The 14,941-nt window shown below is 39.5% G+C and overlaps 1 protein-coding gene and 1 long non-coding RNA gene across 5 annotated transcripts in view; one reads left to right on the top strand and one right to left on the bottom strand.

Moving 5' to 3' along the window:
- LOC140224286 (uncharacterized) overlaps window positions 1–12,642 on the top strand; it is a 151,095-nt gene extending 138,453 nt beyond the window's left edge. The window contains exon 2 of the long non-coding RNA XR_011899586.1: window positions 12,353–12,642. This is a non-coding gene — a long non-coding RNA (uncharacterized lncRNA). The remainder of the gene's footprint in view (window positions 1–12,352) is intronic.
- LOC109041271 (facilitated trehalose transporter Tret1) lies at window positions 825–11,267 on the bottom strand. Of its 4 annotated transcripts, XM_072298512.1 has the most exons (7): window positions 9,767–11,266; window positions 8,848–8,989; window positions 7,169–7,348; window positions 5,965–6,170; window positions 4,990–5,418; window positions 4,244–4,518; window positions 2,106–2,842 (listed from the first exon to the last, which is right to left on the bottom strand). In XM_072298512.1, exons 1-7 carry the CDS (start codon window positions 9,836–9,838, stop codon window positions 2,605–2,607), a joined length of 1,542 nt encoding a protein of 513 aa, XP_072154613.1. In that variant the 5' UTR covers window positions 9,839–11,266; the 3' UTR covers window positions 2,106–2,604. The 4 variants fall into 4 exon arrangements, with proteins under 4 accessions (XP_072154620.1, XP_072154618.1, XP_072154613.1 ...); XM_072298519.1 differs by lacking the exon at window positions 4,244–4,518 and having other exon boundaries at window positions 825–2,842; XM_072298517.1 differs by lacking the exon at window positions 8,848–8,989 and having other exon boundaries at window positions 2,105–2,842; window positions 9,767–11,267.
- Window positions 12,643–14,941: the final 2,299 nt, after the last annotated feature.

Genomic DNA, 14,941 nt, shown 5'->3' with positions numbered 1-14,941 from the left:
GCACATTGAACTACCACCGATAAGCGAATTTACGCGATCGAATAGCATTCACCGATGAATGATATTGGACGATTGTGCATTTTTTTAAAAATGATATTCGACTTCCGCCTCGTTGGTCTCATCGGAAACCGTTGAAATCCATCAATTTGAAATTTCGAATTCACCTCGGGACTTGAGATTCGATTTTTGAATTGATGCAATCGATGTTAGAAACTTCATCTTTCACCGGATTTTTCGTTTCGTCACTTCTTTTTGTCGTTGTGTTTTGTCAATTCAAGTCTCTGTGTTTCAAATTTGCTGCCTTTTAGTGTTTCGTATTTTCATATTTTCCTCTATTCATTTCATTTTAAAAAAAAAATCTGAACTCTGATTGGCTCCTGCTTTCACCAATCATCGGTATCTCTCAGCACTCATCAATTTGTTTGATGAATGATATTCGATCGCGAAAATTCGCTTGATGTGATCTCGGCTCGATCCTGGAGGCGGGCGATTAATTTTTAATTTGGTCGCAGATTTTCAACACAAAGATTTGGTCTATTTAACACATAGGAAAAATTGACACACAAAAAAAATCAACCAACAGCTTGTGTTACTTTGCGTCTTACTTCCTATGTCAATAGAAAATTTTGGTCAATTTTTCTTACTGTGATGGGGAATTTTGCTTATGCCCAATCTATGAGTCCCAGGAACCAAAACAAGATTTTGTAACCCGTTAAATTCGTCGTGTCTGAAGGTTTTGATGAAATATAATTGCAGCTTTTCTCGAAAGTAAATATTTTACTATTGACACAAAACCAATTGCTATTATTTTTTTGTAAATAAAAAAGGTTTTATTTAAACAAATTGTTACAGCTTCTACAAAAACGGTACGCCTTATATCTATTTACATGAATTAGAGTAACTAAAGTATTGAGAGAAAAAGTAACATTAGATAATACAGATTATCTAAAAGACTAGGAATAAAATTAAGATCATTTCATTGCTATAAAACAATAGTTTATAGTTTAACAAAATTATCGTAACTATCCACTGCATTTATTTTTTTGCCAGGTAAAAATTATTGATCCCAAAAATATCTCGTGAGTATGTTATTCAATATCTGCAAAGGGAGGACATTTTGAAACATTACTACCATGAAAAGAGAATTGGTTACCTCCTTTCACATTGTCATCTCTAAATATGTAACCGTTTATGAGAGAGGTGACCTTCGTCAAAATATTAAAAACCGAGTTTTGAACGACATAAATTAAGAAAATTGAATGTTATGGTTTTTAATTTTTAGTTTCCAAAACGCAGTTTCAAGAAGAAAAAAAATTATTTATGTTTTAGGCGGTCAATAGTCGGATTGTAATGCAAAAATATGCTCTTTTTCGGTACGAAAACGTTTCGAACACTAGCAAATTAGTTTCTCCGATTTATTTAAGAAAGTTTTCATTAACATTTAAAAACATTCGACTTTCCGACCCAATTTGGCAGAAATAACTCTTCTGAAAAATTCTCCGTGGTTTAAGGTCATTTTTCTGACGGACAGTCATACACCGACCAGTTGCGTGGCGTGCTTTGTGATATATCGATGTATCCCCCATATAAACCTATGGAAAAGGATCGATAGACAGGGCGTTCGCAACGAACACCTTAATAATCGATTCTTTACCATGGCTTCAAATGGAGAAATATCGACAATCTATTATTCACTCCTCGTCACTGATATCGACGGCGGAACTCTCAAATCACTTTTTTCGGTTGTGGTGTTTTAAAATATATGCTCCCTCAATATGCATTTAAATGAGAACAAATCAACATCATTCCTTGAAGTTTTCTCAGAATTTTCCCCGTACAGAAAGGAAAAATCACAGCAGTCTGCACGGAGAAAAAAAACTCGTGCGTGGGACCCGAAGTTTAGGTCATATGGCTCTCTGAAGTTTTCAGATTGAGCATCTGAACACTTTAGGTCTAGCTGCCGAAGTTCAGATCATACATCTGAAACTTCAGTTCTTACATCTGAAGTACTTCAGATGTGAGAACTGAAGTACTTCGGATGTGAGAACCGAAGTACTTCAGATGTGAGAACCGAAGTACTTCAGATGTAAGAACTGAAGTTTCAGATGTATGATCCGAACTTCGGCAGCTAGACCTAACGTGTTCAGATGCTCAATCTGAAAACTTCAGAGATCCATATGACCTAAACTTCGGGTCCCACGCACGAGTTTTTTTTCTCCGTGTGTAAGGATTCCTGCTGAGCAGTTTTCATTTTAAAAAATAAAGTATGACAGAAAATCTGCAACGTCGCAAACCGAGACGGATGGTTTGAGATTTTGCTGTCGATACACTATACATCACGTTTTGAATGAACGCAGTAGAACGGCAAATGATCTAATGCGATTACTCTCTCGAAACAAAGCGCACGAAGCGCCTTCCGAACGAGGGGCACGCAAAAGCGCTTGCACGTGTCCTCTCTCAAACAGAACATTTTGTACGCCCTGCCACTGGAAAGGAGCTGTGTTTAAGGAACGGCTATGAATACGGCCTGAGGTCATTTTCTAAACACTTCATCTTTTAACTTACTGTTCTTTTCGGTGACACAGCAGTATAAATGGATTACTTTCATAGTTTTTCAGTCTCCGCCCCTTCCTTATCCTGAGCTTGGATGTCGGATAGATGCCTGCCCTCTGTTTCTGGTAGGAAGTGAGTGAAAAATAGACCCGCGGCGCATACAACTGCGTAGAAGAGCAAAACTCCCTCCAATCGAAGGAACTCCGTCATGGCTGGGAACGTCCTGATTCCTACGAATGTTAATATGAAGTAGAAACTTGAAGCGACGCTGGTAGCAGGTCCACGGCCCCTGAAAAACAATAGCATAACTCGGAATTATTTACCATAACTTCCCTATCAAACCGTCCCTCAACAACAGCTTTAATTTATCTTGAAAACTGTATTGTCGAAAGAAGTATATGTATTTGTAGATGAGTCGCAAAATTTGATCCAATCTGTATCTGGACTTTCAGCAGCAAAGGAAGCAGAACACAAAGAGAAGCAGGGCCGGATTAGGGGGGTGGCCACATGGGCCGCGGCCCAAAATTAGGGGACGGCAAATTTTGCAATTTTTTTAAATGCCGGTACAAAAAAATCGGATTCAAAAAAAAAAATTACAAACAAGAAAAGGTGACAAAATCTCTCATTTCCTGAGAGTTCATTAATTTCTAATTTTGTCGTATTTCGGTGATACAAAAGACTGCGCACCTTTAATCAGTTGAGTTAAGAGAGAAACCAAACACGTAATTTGGCCTGGAGCGGCGCGGCGCAAAGAGAAATGATAACGAGGACTTTAGATGAAACGGAGAAGCCCTCGACGCGGCGGTCGGCATGTAACACATATTAGCGCCTACGAGACTGTATGAATACTTCACGCATTGCGTCGAACACAGTACGGTCAACAGCGGTCGGCGCGGCGCGGCGTGAAACGCACATTGCCTACAAGACTACATGAATACTTCAATTTTCACTGTTGGCAAAACGAGCTCCTTCGTGGTCGAATAATGGTATCATCGTGAAATAGCATGCTTAAATGTCTTTTTGATGGTCATACCGAGATAAGACAGAAATATTTAGCCAATATTTAAACAATATTGTTTTGATATTTATGCAAACATTGGGCCAATATTGGTCAAATATTGAGCCAATGTCAAAAATGTACACCATATTTCCTTTTGGCATAAATACTGTGACAATACTTTAAAATACTGTGAAAATATTTGTATAATATTTTGGGTAAACATATAATTTTTAAAAATACGAAATGAAGATTCTTTAAATATTTTTTAAAAAAATAATTTCGATTAAAATATTATCAAAATATTGTCAGTATTGTGCAAATATTGCGACAATACTGACAATATTTACCCAATATTGTAAAAATAGTATGTCTTATCTGGGTATACATATCGACGGTGAAACTACCAAACCACGTATCTCGTTTGCGGTGTTTAAAAATCTACGCTCACATTTTATTTTTTAGAAGTAGACCAAATCAATATAATTTCTTGAAATTTTCACGGAATTTTCTCCGCACAAAGAGGAAAAATCACAGAAATGTTCAAGACTGGATGTTAAGTAGTTTTTCATTTAAAAAATAAAGTATGACAGGAAGTCTGCGACGTCGCAAACCGAGATACGTGGTTTGGTAGTTTCACCGTCGATATATAATCACCGGAAAAATCATTATTAATTTGTTGAGACTACCTACTTGTAAGGGAGAATTTCTCCCAGGTACGACCACGCAATCGGCTGAATCCCCAGATTCCAGAAGAAGTAAAGAGCCATGGCGAAAGTTAAATGGCACCAACGATGGAACGATGCAATGACGGTTCCTTCCAAGTACCCCATGAGATCTGCGGCCATCGAAAATAGACATAGCGCGGAACCCGCAAGGGAGGCGAGGAATAGCGGTTTTTTCTTCAACTTCTTTATGACAAACATACATCCGATGTTGCCGAGCATCCCCATTAGAGCCACCCATACCTATGAACGGGAAAATAATGTTAAGGAATGAGGGATTAACGAAATAACACATCGTTGAATAATAGTGTGTATCTATATTATACAGCTACAAGCAAAATCTTGGAAGCACTATTTCTGACGAACCCCTTCAAAAATTGCATTCTTTTGCTGTGGGTGATTTTTGCAAATTGATATTCAGTTCTGAGAAAAATTCAACTAACGTTGGCAACGCTCGACAAGTGTAATACAGCATTGTTAGAACAATCGGGGTGATATCCGAAGTGTATTTCACACTGGAAGCTATTTTGAACCGATTGATATGAAAAGAGCGAAATTTAAGGGCGATGTTAACTCCACAAAAAGAGTAAATTTCCTCTCACGCTAAAACATTCGGAGTTTCAAGGGCAAAATGAGCCTCCTGACTTCACAGTGAATTTTCCAACAGTGAAGTTGAGGCAAGTTCCTCATAAAAAGAATTATTCACACACTTACGCTAGCTTTTTTCGGGTCGACGGGCAAGTTGAGATCGTCGAAAATTTTGACCATGTACGTCCGAAGTATCGGCACTCCAGAGAAGCAGTTGATCGCGAAGATAATGCAACATTTAGTCAAAGGTATCAGCATTTCTTTCCGGGTCATATCCTTGAACATTTTTCTCACCCTCTCGCTCAAGCCTTGTGACGTGCTAGCAGGTTCGGCTAGTTCGGCCTCTTCGACGGTTGGACAGTTCTTGTATTCTGCTACCTTCCCGCTCCATTGTCTCTTGAGGAGCTTTTGGTTCTGGTTCTTAGTGAATGATACGATTTTTTCGAACTCCTCCCGCACTGTTTCGGCGTCGGTCCAGCCTCGGAGCCAACGCAAAGATTTCAGTGCAGCGTCCGATCGGCCTTTGGACACTAGCCACATTGGTGTCTCTGGTACCTAAATTAGCACAAAAGAATACGCACAATTGTAGCTATAAAGCTGGGTGTAAAGGAATTTCCGCATGAGTAGGGAAAATTAAAGCATTTTACAGATTTGGATTAACTTTGCTTGAGCCAGTGGCGCCATTTCACCAAAACCTTACGGGTAAATGACCGTTTTTTCCTTTTGCTTGTCGTAATAACGTGATGCCTGAGAGGTAAATAAATGCACATTATGATGAGGGCATCACTTTAATTTAAAAAAAAAAAAAATTAGCTTGTTTTTTTCCAGTCACCCATTTTAGCTCTTCCGCATCCATTTTCCTCATTTTTTACCCAAGCCTTCTGAGATGCGGGGGCTCAGGGGTGGGGGAGTTGCATCTAATCTATGGCCATGGGCTATCTTCATCTATCGATGAATTGGATTTGTTCATGCTCAACAGAACTACATGCATAGGGTTTGCGAGCAACGTTGTCCTTTTTTGCATGAATACGTCTAATCGATGCTTGTTTAATGAAGAGTTATTAATTAAGAAATAGTTATCCATTGCAATGAATCTTTTACTTGGAATAGAATTATGATGCATAGAAGCGGTATCGACGCACTGATAGCGGCTGTCTGTCGCCAATCAGTCAAACTGTTGAGGAAAATGATGAAAGAGAATCCTAAGGAGATGAAAAGAGAGGTGGAGGCAACAAGAATCCCTCTAAGCGATGGTTCGCTAATCTCGATAACGTAACGTAGTCCCGGTGCCGTCGTTAGCCCCATAACTGTAACACAGTGAGTTCAGTTCAAAATAATTATAAAAAATTAAAAATCGATCGTGGTATACACATCCCTTTAAGGAGTGTGCGGGGTCCTTTATACTTTGTTGAATTTTAGGAGCTGCAAGTATGGCAATCCTTGTAGCTCCTAAAATTCAACTGAGAAAGCGTAAAAATGGTCCCTGGAGACTCTCAGAGTTAACTCCCTAACCCATATTTCTTATTTTTTAATTTCGCCAGCAGTCCCTGGATTGGAGAGTAGGATGATATAAGTTTCTAGGCAGTAGAACTTTACACTTTATTTTTCTGGACCATTTCATTAAAATGTTTTGGATTGAATATCTTTTTAAGGTGTCTAACAGGATGATAATCATAATACTGTAGAGTTGGTTATAAACTACAAACATTTACTAAAGGAATTCTCTTTTCCTTAGTAGATTTCTCCAATAATTTCAAGACGTTAATTCTTCCCTCAAAGAATGCATCTCTTGGGTTTGTAGGTTCGATTACATCTACTTTAATGTCATTATTCATCATATCATGGTAACATTGATATGCAATGATCGGGATAGTTGACTCAAGTACAATGGACATAGGGAATGATCCATTCAACCTCATTAATCTAGCATAATTGAACTCTTTAAGGACTAAAACAATTGATGTTATCAAACAGCTTGAGCAAAACAAAGAAAAAATATTGCCTCGGACTTTTTGGAAAATCATTGCGTCTTGCGCCGGCCTCTCATCCACGGGCAAAAATTTCTGGCGGGGGGGGGGGGGGGCAGAGAGAGTCTGATTATTAGTTTTGTATTTACCATCTTTCCTTGACAACGACCCAACAGATCGAGTATATGATGAAAAATGATTGAGCCTCATTTTTTAATCTCATTCCTAAGAAGTACGACCGGTTGGCTCTAATGGCTGTATTCATTAAATCATACATTCATACGTGACGTCCCGTCAAGCATTGTATAAACACAGCAATCAATATTTTATATACATACCGCAGCCAAATAGCCCATTGGCGAAATATAGTGCATAATTAGAGGTCGCGAAATGAACTATCAGCCAACATGCAATTAATGGAATGTTCAAAAGCATCATCGATTTCTTACAGCCCAAAGGTTGGAGAGCGAGTCCGGCAATAATGCTTCCGAGTGGCTGGAAAATACAGCCCACGCTTCCTATAAAGAAAAATAACAACAGGAGGGTATAAAATTGTTAAAGTAATTACTTAATATAATTACAGGAAACACACGGATGCGTTACTGAATTGCAACGTTCCAATTATTCACTGGCAGAAAACGGTAACACAGCATATCGACGGTGACATCCTCAAACTACGAGTCTCGTCTGCTCTGTTTTAAATGATCGATCCTGCCTCGTTCTCTAAAGGAGGACAAATGGATTGCATTTTGCAAAAAGGAACCACTAGCATTGCAATGTTGCTAAGATTGTGCAACTTCTCTTGTCTTGGAGGAAAAACCCGATTATCCTTTAATAGTTTCTATTTTACTCGCTAAAAACTGTAAATTTAAGACAAAAATTACCACCTAAATTTCATAGTTTTTCACGATTTCCGCAATTTTATTGCAAAAGATGAAATTGCACAATCTCAGCATCATTGCAATGCTAGTGGTTCCCTTTTTGCAAAATGCAATCCAAATCAACATCATACCTTGAAGTTTTCTCAGAATTTGTTGCGCACATTAAGGAAAAATCACGGAGGTTCCTAGGAATTAATGTTGAGTAGTTTTTTAAGTATAGCAGGAAGTCTGCAACGTCGCAAACTGAGATATGTGGTTTGGGAGTTTCATCATCGATATGTTCCTTCGGACAAATGACTGAAATGAACACACCGCCTAAACACAAGCGCAACACACAGTGCGCCGCACCCGCAGGCGCGGGAAATCGGGAAAAGCGTGTCACAAACTACACTAGCTCTGTCGTGATAGCGAAGACAGCAAAAATGCATTTTTGAAAAAACGGGCTCAGAAGTTTCTGACTGCAAAATTTTATTAAAAGAAACCTCCGTTCTTTGTCAAATTGCTGCGAATCATCCAAAAGACTCCTAAAAATCGTTTGGATCATTGAAAATCGACTGTTTTATTTCAAAAAGGGTATTTTTCATTTTCATGCTAGGCTACTGTTAGGCAGTATAGCCGTAAGTGCTACCTTCTGCATGCTTCCGTCATTGCGTTGTAGAAACACATCAAACACATTTTCAGGTTAGACATTGGCAGAAAAGGGCGGCACTTTACTTGAAAGCAGTGTTTTCATTAGCTCTCTGGGGGAATATTGCCACTTACTGCGGCTGTCTTACCTGAAACTACGTTATTTTTTGCGCACTAACTGCTTGCTCACATGTCTCGTTTTGGTGCAATTAAGATGAATTTTGCTGTTTCAGCAATTTCAGTGATTTCATTTAAAAGAGATCAGATTTTTTTGAGTCTCGATCTCGAATATTTGACACTTACTTCTCTCTTCGCTATCACGGCCGAGCTGCACGCTGAGAGGAGTGGGATTCGAACTTTTTCGATGAGCCCTTCGTGATTTTGGGGCGATTTCACCTGAGGACAGTCTATTCACTCAGGTGCATTTCATGCGTGCAACATACTCATTACACTCGTACGTAGTGTTTATTGATCGATAAAGGCAGATCAAAATAGTCAAAATAGCGCACCGCACCACGAGGCTTGTTCCATGGTGAGATGAAGCACGTCTTGGGAGTTCTTGGCGGTCAGGGCTGGGATGAGAATGGTCGGGAATCCAATGATCATGCCCATGGTTAAATACAGCACTATTGTAGCACTGGTCGCGATAATCTGTGAGAAAAAACAAGGATGGTGTTATCTCTTCACTTTCGTCCCAGAATCCCAGATAAGAAGTAGATAACTTAAACTATATCCTCATCTACTCTATACACGACAGGAAGAATTTGCTTAAAATATATGGTTGATTTATTACAAATGTGATGAATCATCGCTCATGATAGACCACCGTTCCGCGATGTGAGTGTAAATATAGTGCGTAATCACTAAAAACTGAAACTGTTTTTCGTTTTAAATCGCTTTTATTATTGTGAGATAAGTAGAAACCACATAGTGATCAAAAGACCTGATGGTGGGATTCTCAAATCCTGAAATGACCATTGTCATTTAAAGTAAGAACATATTTAGGAGATCAGGAAGAAAAGGTAAAAACAAAAAATTTCTAAGAAAACATCATCATTATATTTGATTTGATCACATTGAAAACAAAGACACCAGCGGAAAAAGAGATCTACCACATAGTGGACAAAAGTGTTCATGGAGAAAATGGGAATTTAAGGAACATCAATTTTTATTTTTTTCTTTCTGATGATCGGACTACATTTTGCAATTATGAACTACAATTTCTGGATTATTCGTAAAAACATGTATCTGTTCAGGGAAACTAACGTTACATACGTTGTTTGTAAACTGAGCCAGACATTACAGCCATTACATTACAGTTCCTGAATGCAATATGTAGTCCAATTGTCCTTGCTGTTGTCACTTAAACGTTTTAATTACAAATTGGCTTTATGTCAAATAATACTTTAAAAAAAAACAATAAGGTACCTGAGGTAAAATCTGACGAAATCGGCTGATTTTTTTGACGTCACTCCGTGGAGGTACATATGGATCCTCCATGATTATTTCACGCAATGAACTTAAAAAATTACAGTCAGTTAACAACTGTAATACCTATTCACTCGTAAGCGAACTGAGAAACTGAACAGCCTCCAAAACACGACTAAAATATTTTGCCCGTCTCCAATGATAAGGTATCGAATCCGGTAATTATTGGTCGTAGGAGCCACTTACACGTTGTTTGAGATAAAAATGTTCCGTAAAAGAATTTCGGATTTCTCTGTAGGAAAGTGTGTGAAATTAAATCAGAATTAAATATGACAGTTCCTTCAAACCTAAGGTATTTTATTTATTTAGTTTTTTTAAAAAAAATTCAAGGAAGATGAACAAAAGCATTCAATCATTTTCGCAATCCGGCACCGTTGTGCGGATCTACCATAATCAGTAGGTGTTTGACCCGTTGAGTAGTTAGTTACACATACATTTGATAACCACTCGATTCCAGCTGGCCTGGGCCGATATGTACATATTTTCCAAACTTTTCCTGTCAACTTGATTGGTACAGTGATAAATACAGGGTGTCCCAAACTACCCGTACCAGGCTTCTTCTCTCAGCTATTCTACATTGAGAAAAAAAGGTTCGGCCATACGAACCGTAAGTGCGGTGCTCTGCATCAGCCATTGGTTCACGAAGCCGTACTTTCGGTTATAAAGGCCGTCTCGGTTGATGCAACCGATCTTCCAAACCAAACCAAACGATAGAGAAAATTCGTTCGTATGAACAGATGATGCGGTTCTTAGAACCGAAGAGGTTACGCATGAACCGAATAGTATGGTCAATTTAGAGTACCGTACTTTACGGTTCACATGAACGAACTTTTTTCCTCAGCGTAGGTCATGAAGGGGACCCTGGAGTTAGAAACGGGAAATGACCCCAAGGATTTTCATCATACCCCCCCCCCCCCCCCAATTATCAATGATCAAGCTGCCTCCTTGGGCGATCACAGTTTTTTGCTTGCCTGTAATTGGTTTCTTCGAACGTACCTTATATAACGGTTTTATAGATGCCTTACACGGAAAAAAATGACTGTGCGCGGATAACCATCTTGGTTTTGATAATTAAAAGTTGGTGCCGTATACATGAAAAAATTGATAGAATAACCGATGGCATTGTATTGTCCACCACGTCTTTAGGGAAATCAATCATTTTCAATTAGTTGCTACTAGCTATTACAAATCTGTTCACCGAGACAAAATTGATGGTAAACTGCTCCATCAAGCAGGCCCGCCACAAGGAAGGGGGGGAATACTGGTTCCCTGGTACCGGGGCCCGGGCCCCGGAGGGGGCCCGTGTTACCCGTGAAAAACCACTACGAATTCACATGCAACCCTTGTTTCGTAAGAAAAAGTGAAAAATTTACCCTAAAAAGGACTACGTGCAAAACGGGCCATTTGGGGCTCGAGGCGGATACCTTTGAGACTTGCCCTATTCATTCACCTAACAATGCCTCATCTTTTCCCAAAGTTTCAAGCCCCCCAAAAATTTTGGGGAGACGCGGCAGGGGGTCAAAGTTAAAAACCGGCAAAATTTTCGCGAATTTATTACTCGAAAACCAAGAAGTTTTGGAAAATGCGGTTTAAACGAGCGTATTCAGCGTGACGAGAGCTTTCAGAAAATGTATAACATCATAGGGTTTTGTCAACTTCAGCTCGAATTATCGCCTCCGAAGCGCCGGAACGCTCTAAAAAGACCCCTTATTTTTTCACGTTTGGGCCGATTTAAGAAAAAGCCATTTTTTTATTTTCGTGAAAAACTGATATATTGTTCCTGACTCTCTGTAGCCCCTCTAGCTCTTTACCGCATGCTGGGGAAATGTTTTGGTCGCGAGTTATAAGAGCGGAAAGGAGCGAAGGTCGGGAAAATCGGCTATTTTAAACTGCGCGCGCGGCGTTGATCGGAGGGAAAACGTCCCCTCCCACTCAGTTCGGCGAATCACACTCCTCTGCCGACCTCGCATTGTTGCCACATGTCTCCTAATCCGTCACCGCGCGCAGTTTAAAATAGCCGATTTTCCCGACCTTCGCTCCTTTCCGCTCTTATAACTCGCGACCAAAACATTTCCCCAGCATGCGGTAAAGAGCTAGAGGGGCTACAGAGAGTCAGGAACAATATATCAGTTTTTCACGAAAATAAAAAAATGGCTTTTTTTTAAATCGGCCCAAACGTGAAAAAATAAGGGGTCTTTTTTGAGCGTTCCGGCGCTTCGGAGGCGATAATTCGAGCTGAAGTTGACAAAACCCTATGATGTTATACATTTTCTGAAAGCTCTCGTCACGCTGAATACGCTCGTTTAAACCGCATTTTCCAAAACTTCTTGGTTTTCGAGTAATAAATTCGCGAAAATTTTGCCGGTTTTTAACTTTGACCCCCCGCCGCGTCTCCCCAAAATTTTTGGGGGGCTTGAAACTTTGGGAAAAGATGAGGCATTGTTAGGTGAATGAATAGGGCAAGTCTCAAAGGTATCCGCCCGAGCCCCAAATGGCCCGTTTTGCACGTAGGTCCTTTCGCAAAAGGTGAATAGATTTTCAGAAACACGCTGGGGCACTGTAGAATTCTTCTTATATTTTCAAAGAAGTATACATCTTGGAAAATGTCTATATCTATTTTCAAGATTTTCAGTATGGAGGGATATTTTTAGTAACAGCGTTTCATTTTCTTCCGTCGTCAGATGCAAGAGTCTCCAGTCTGGGCATCCTCGACTTCAATGGCTCATGGCTCAATTCCCTTGCCATAGACAAACGAAGGGGGAGTCCAGGGGGCCTGGCCCTCCTAGAACTGAAAATAGTATCATATGCCCCCCCCCCCCCCAAAGAAAGAAAAAAAAAAAAATTCCAGATGTTTGAATGCAACAATTCGCAAGTATTTTGTGCTGAAAGTATAAAAAAAGAAACAGGACTATTCCGCAGAAATTGATGGAAAAATTCTTTATGGAAGCTTTAAAATGCGTCCGATTAGTCGTATAAATTCTAAAATTTCTCGGGGGATGCCCCTCTGACCCCCCCTCCGTGCTTGGAGCCCGGACCTTAAAACTGGTACCAGGGCCCGAGATGGAGATGTGGCGGGCCTGCCATCAAGTTGACTCATTACCAAAGAGTGCGCTTGCGCTTCACCTATCTTGTTTTTGGTTGATGCTACTCGGTTAAGTGGGCTCATTGAACTACAGAATTAATTAGTGCAAATTATAAACTTGTTGATTATGAAGGTCACCATCTCAGATAACTCAATTAAAGTATTTTGTTAGTAGTCTGCCCCGTCAATTTTTTACGCTTTACCAACATTGAGTCACCAAAGATAGCAATCAGATATGGGCTGATTAGGGAAAGAATGTTGATAAATTTTCAAGAAATTCATATTCAACCCACCTTGTGTGACTGATAAGCGTGTAATAATATGTTCGTGGAGCGTACTTTTTCCCGTCCCTGGCTCGGGCGACGGTAAAGTCGCCGCAAAACTATATGACTTCGCGCAATTAATTACTCTTGACTCTGCTCGGTTTTAATGATAATTAAAGGGCATTTATTACAACAATTCAGAAACTCGGACGATGTTAAATTTTTCACTGATTTAAAAAAAAAAAGGATTAAAACGAACTAAAATATTCATCAAAACCAAAAATTATTTCATTCTAAAAGTAAAGTATACCTCATATCGTAATTTTTGAGGGGAAAAATAAAACTAACACTGATATGAGGTAAAAATAGGGCCGCGAAGCGGCCCATTGATGGCGCAGGAGCGCCTTCAGGGGGTTGGACCGCGTAGCGGTCAGGGGCATAGCCCCCTAGTATTTGACTATTTGCCTAGGCATTTGACAAAATGCCTAATTTTACTATTTGCCTGCGACATAATCGATTGCAGTGTTTGAAAATTTCTTTCCTCCCCCCCCTCCCCTTGGCACCAAGTTTTACGAAAATCCGACGAGCAGGAACCGAGATAGCGTTTTAGGCCACGCCCGCCACCATGGTTTTTCGAATTTTCGAAATTAGCAACGTAATCAAATTTGAATATTAATTCGATGGAATGGAGCCGATGTAGTCATATCTCCTCTAATAATTGCAAATAAACCTTTTGAATGTAATCGATGAATAGGAGCCTGTATCAATTTAGGCTACGTCCCGCCAGTCTTAAATTTTCAAATTCAGAAAATTCAACTTGAAACGCATCATACCCAAAATCTAAGCTCAGATTCGGCTTCCTCGTGAAAAATCGATGCTATTTCATGTATCATATGTTACCATAGCATAAAGAAAAGAGGGTAATCGTAGGCGTAAAGATTCTATCAAAGCCGGCCGGTATGCGGAAGTAGGCACAGAATTCAAACGTTTGAGCTACGCCGCCAGACGCCGGCGCTCAAAGCATTTGGTTCGTCCGTTTCCGAGAAAACAAACTTCTTCTTACTCATCAGCTGACCCACTCCGAAATCACCCATGTTGCCACGTCGGACTGATATGTTAGAATCTACACGCCTACGTTAATCTCTTTCCTTCATGATATGGTGACATATGATACATGAAATTGCATCGATTTTTCACGAGGAAGCCGAATCTGAGCTTAGATTTCGGATATTATGCGTTTTAAGTCAAATTTTCTTTTATCTATTTTAAATCACTCAGGAAAATTTGCGGAAACTCATTAGAATAACAGTGTGTATTCTTTTAAAAACATTGATCAAGAAATAAAACATTGACGGTATTTGAATCCATTAATCTCCGAGATAACTTGAACACGGTTGTTCTACGACTTTTTACGTATGTTGTTTTCTTCCGCATTGGTTGTCGGCAGCGTAGCGGCCAAAGGCCCCTGGTACTAATAATAGTTTTCAAAATCAATTTTTTTCTACATTCAAAATTCCAAGGAAATGGCAGAAATTTATCAATTGTTACTAATGTTTTAACAATGTTTCTTGTCAATTGTATGCTGTCGTTAAGCTAAACATCCCAGGTTTACCAGTAGGCTAGGCATGCACTATATTTAACACCATGTCAAGGCTTCAGTACTTTAGAGGGGTAATTTTTTTATTTTCTATTCTACATAATCTCACTTGTTCAAGTAAGTAGCCTGGGATTATTTGTCCAATGCTAGAAGCACTTTAGCCAATCATAAAA

This window comes from Bemisia tabaci, chromosome 1 (assembly GCF_918797505.1).
Source record: "Bemisia tabaci chromosome 1, PGI_BMITA_v3".
Taxonomy (NCBI): Eukaryota; Metazoa; Arthropoda; class Insecta; order Hemiptera; family Aleyrodidae; genus Bemisia; species Bemisia tabaci.
Note: the sequence above shows the minus strand (reverse complement) of the source record. Positions and strands in the feature narration are given on the sequence as shown.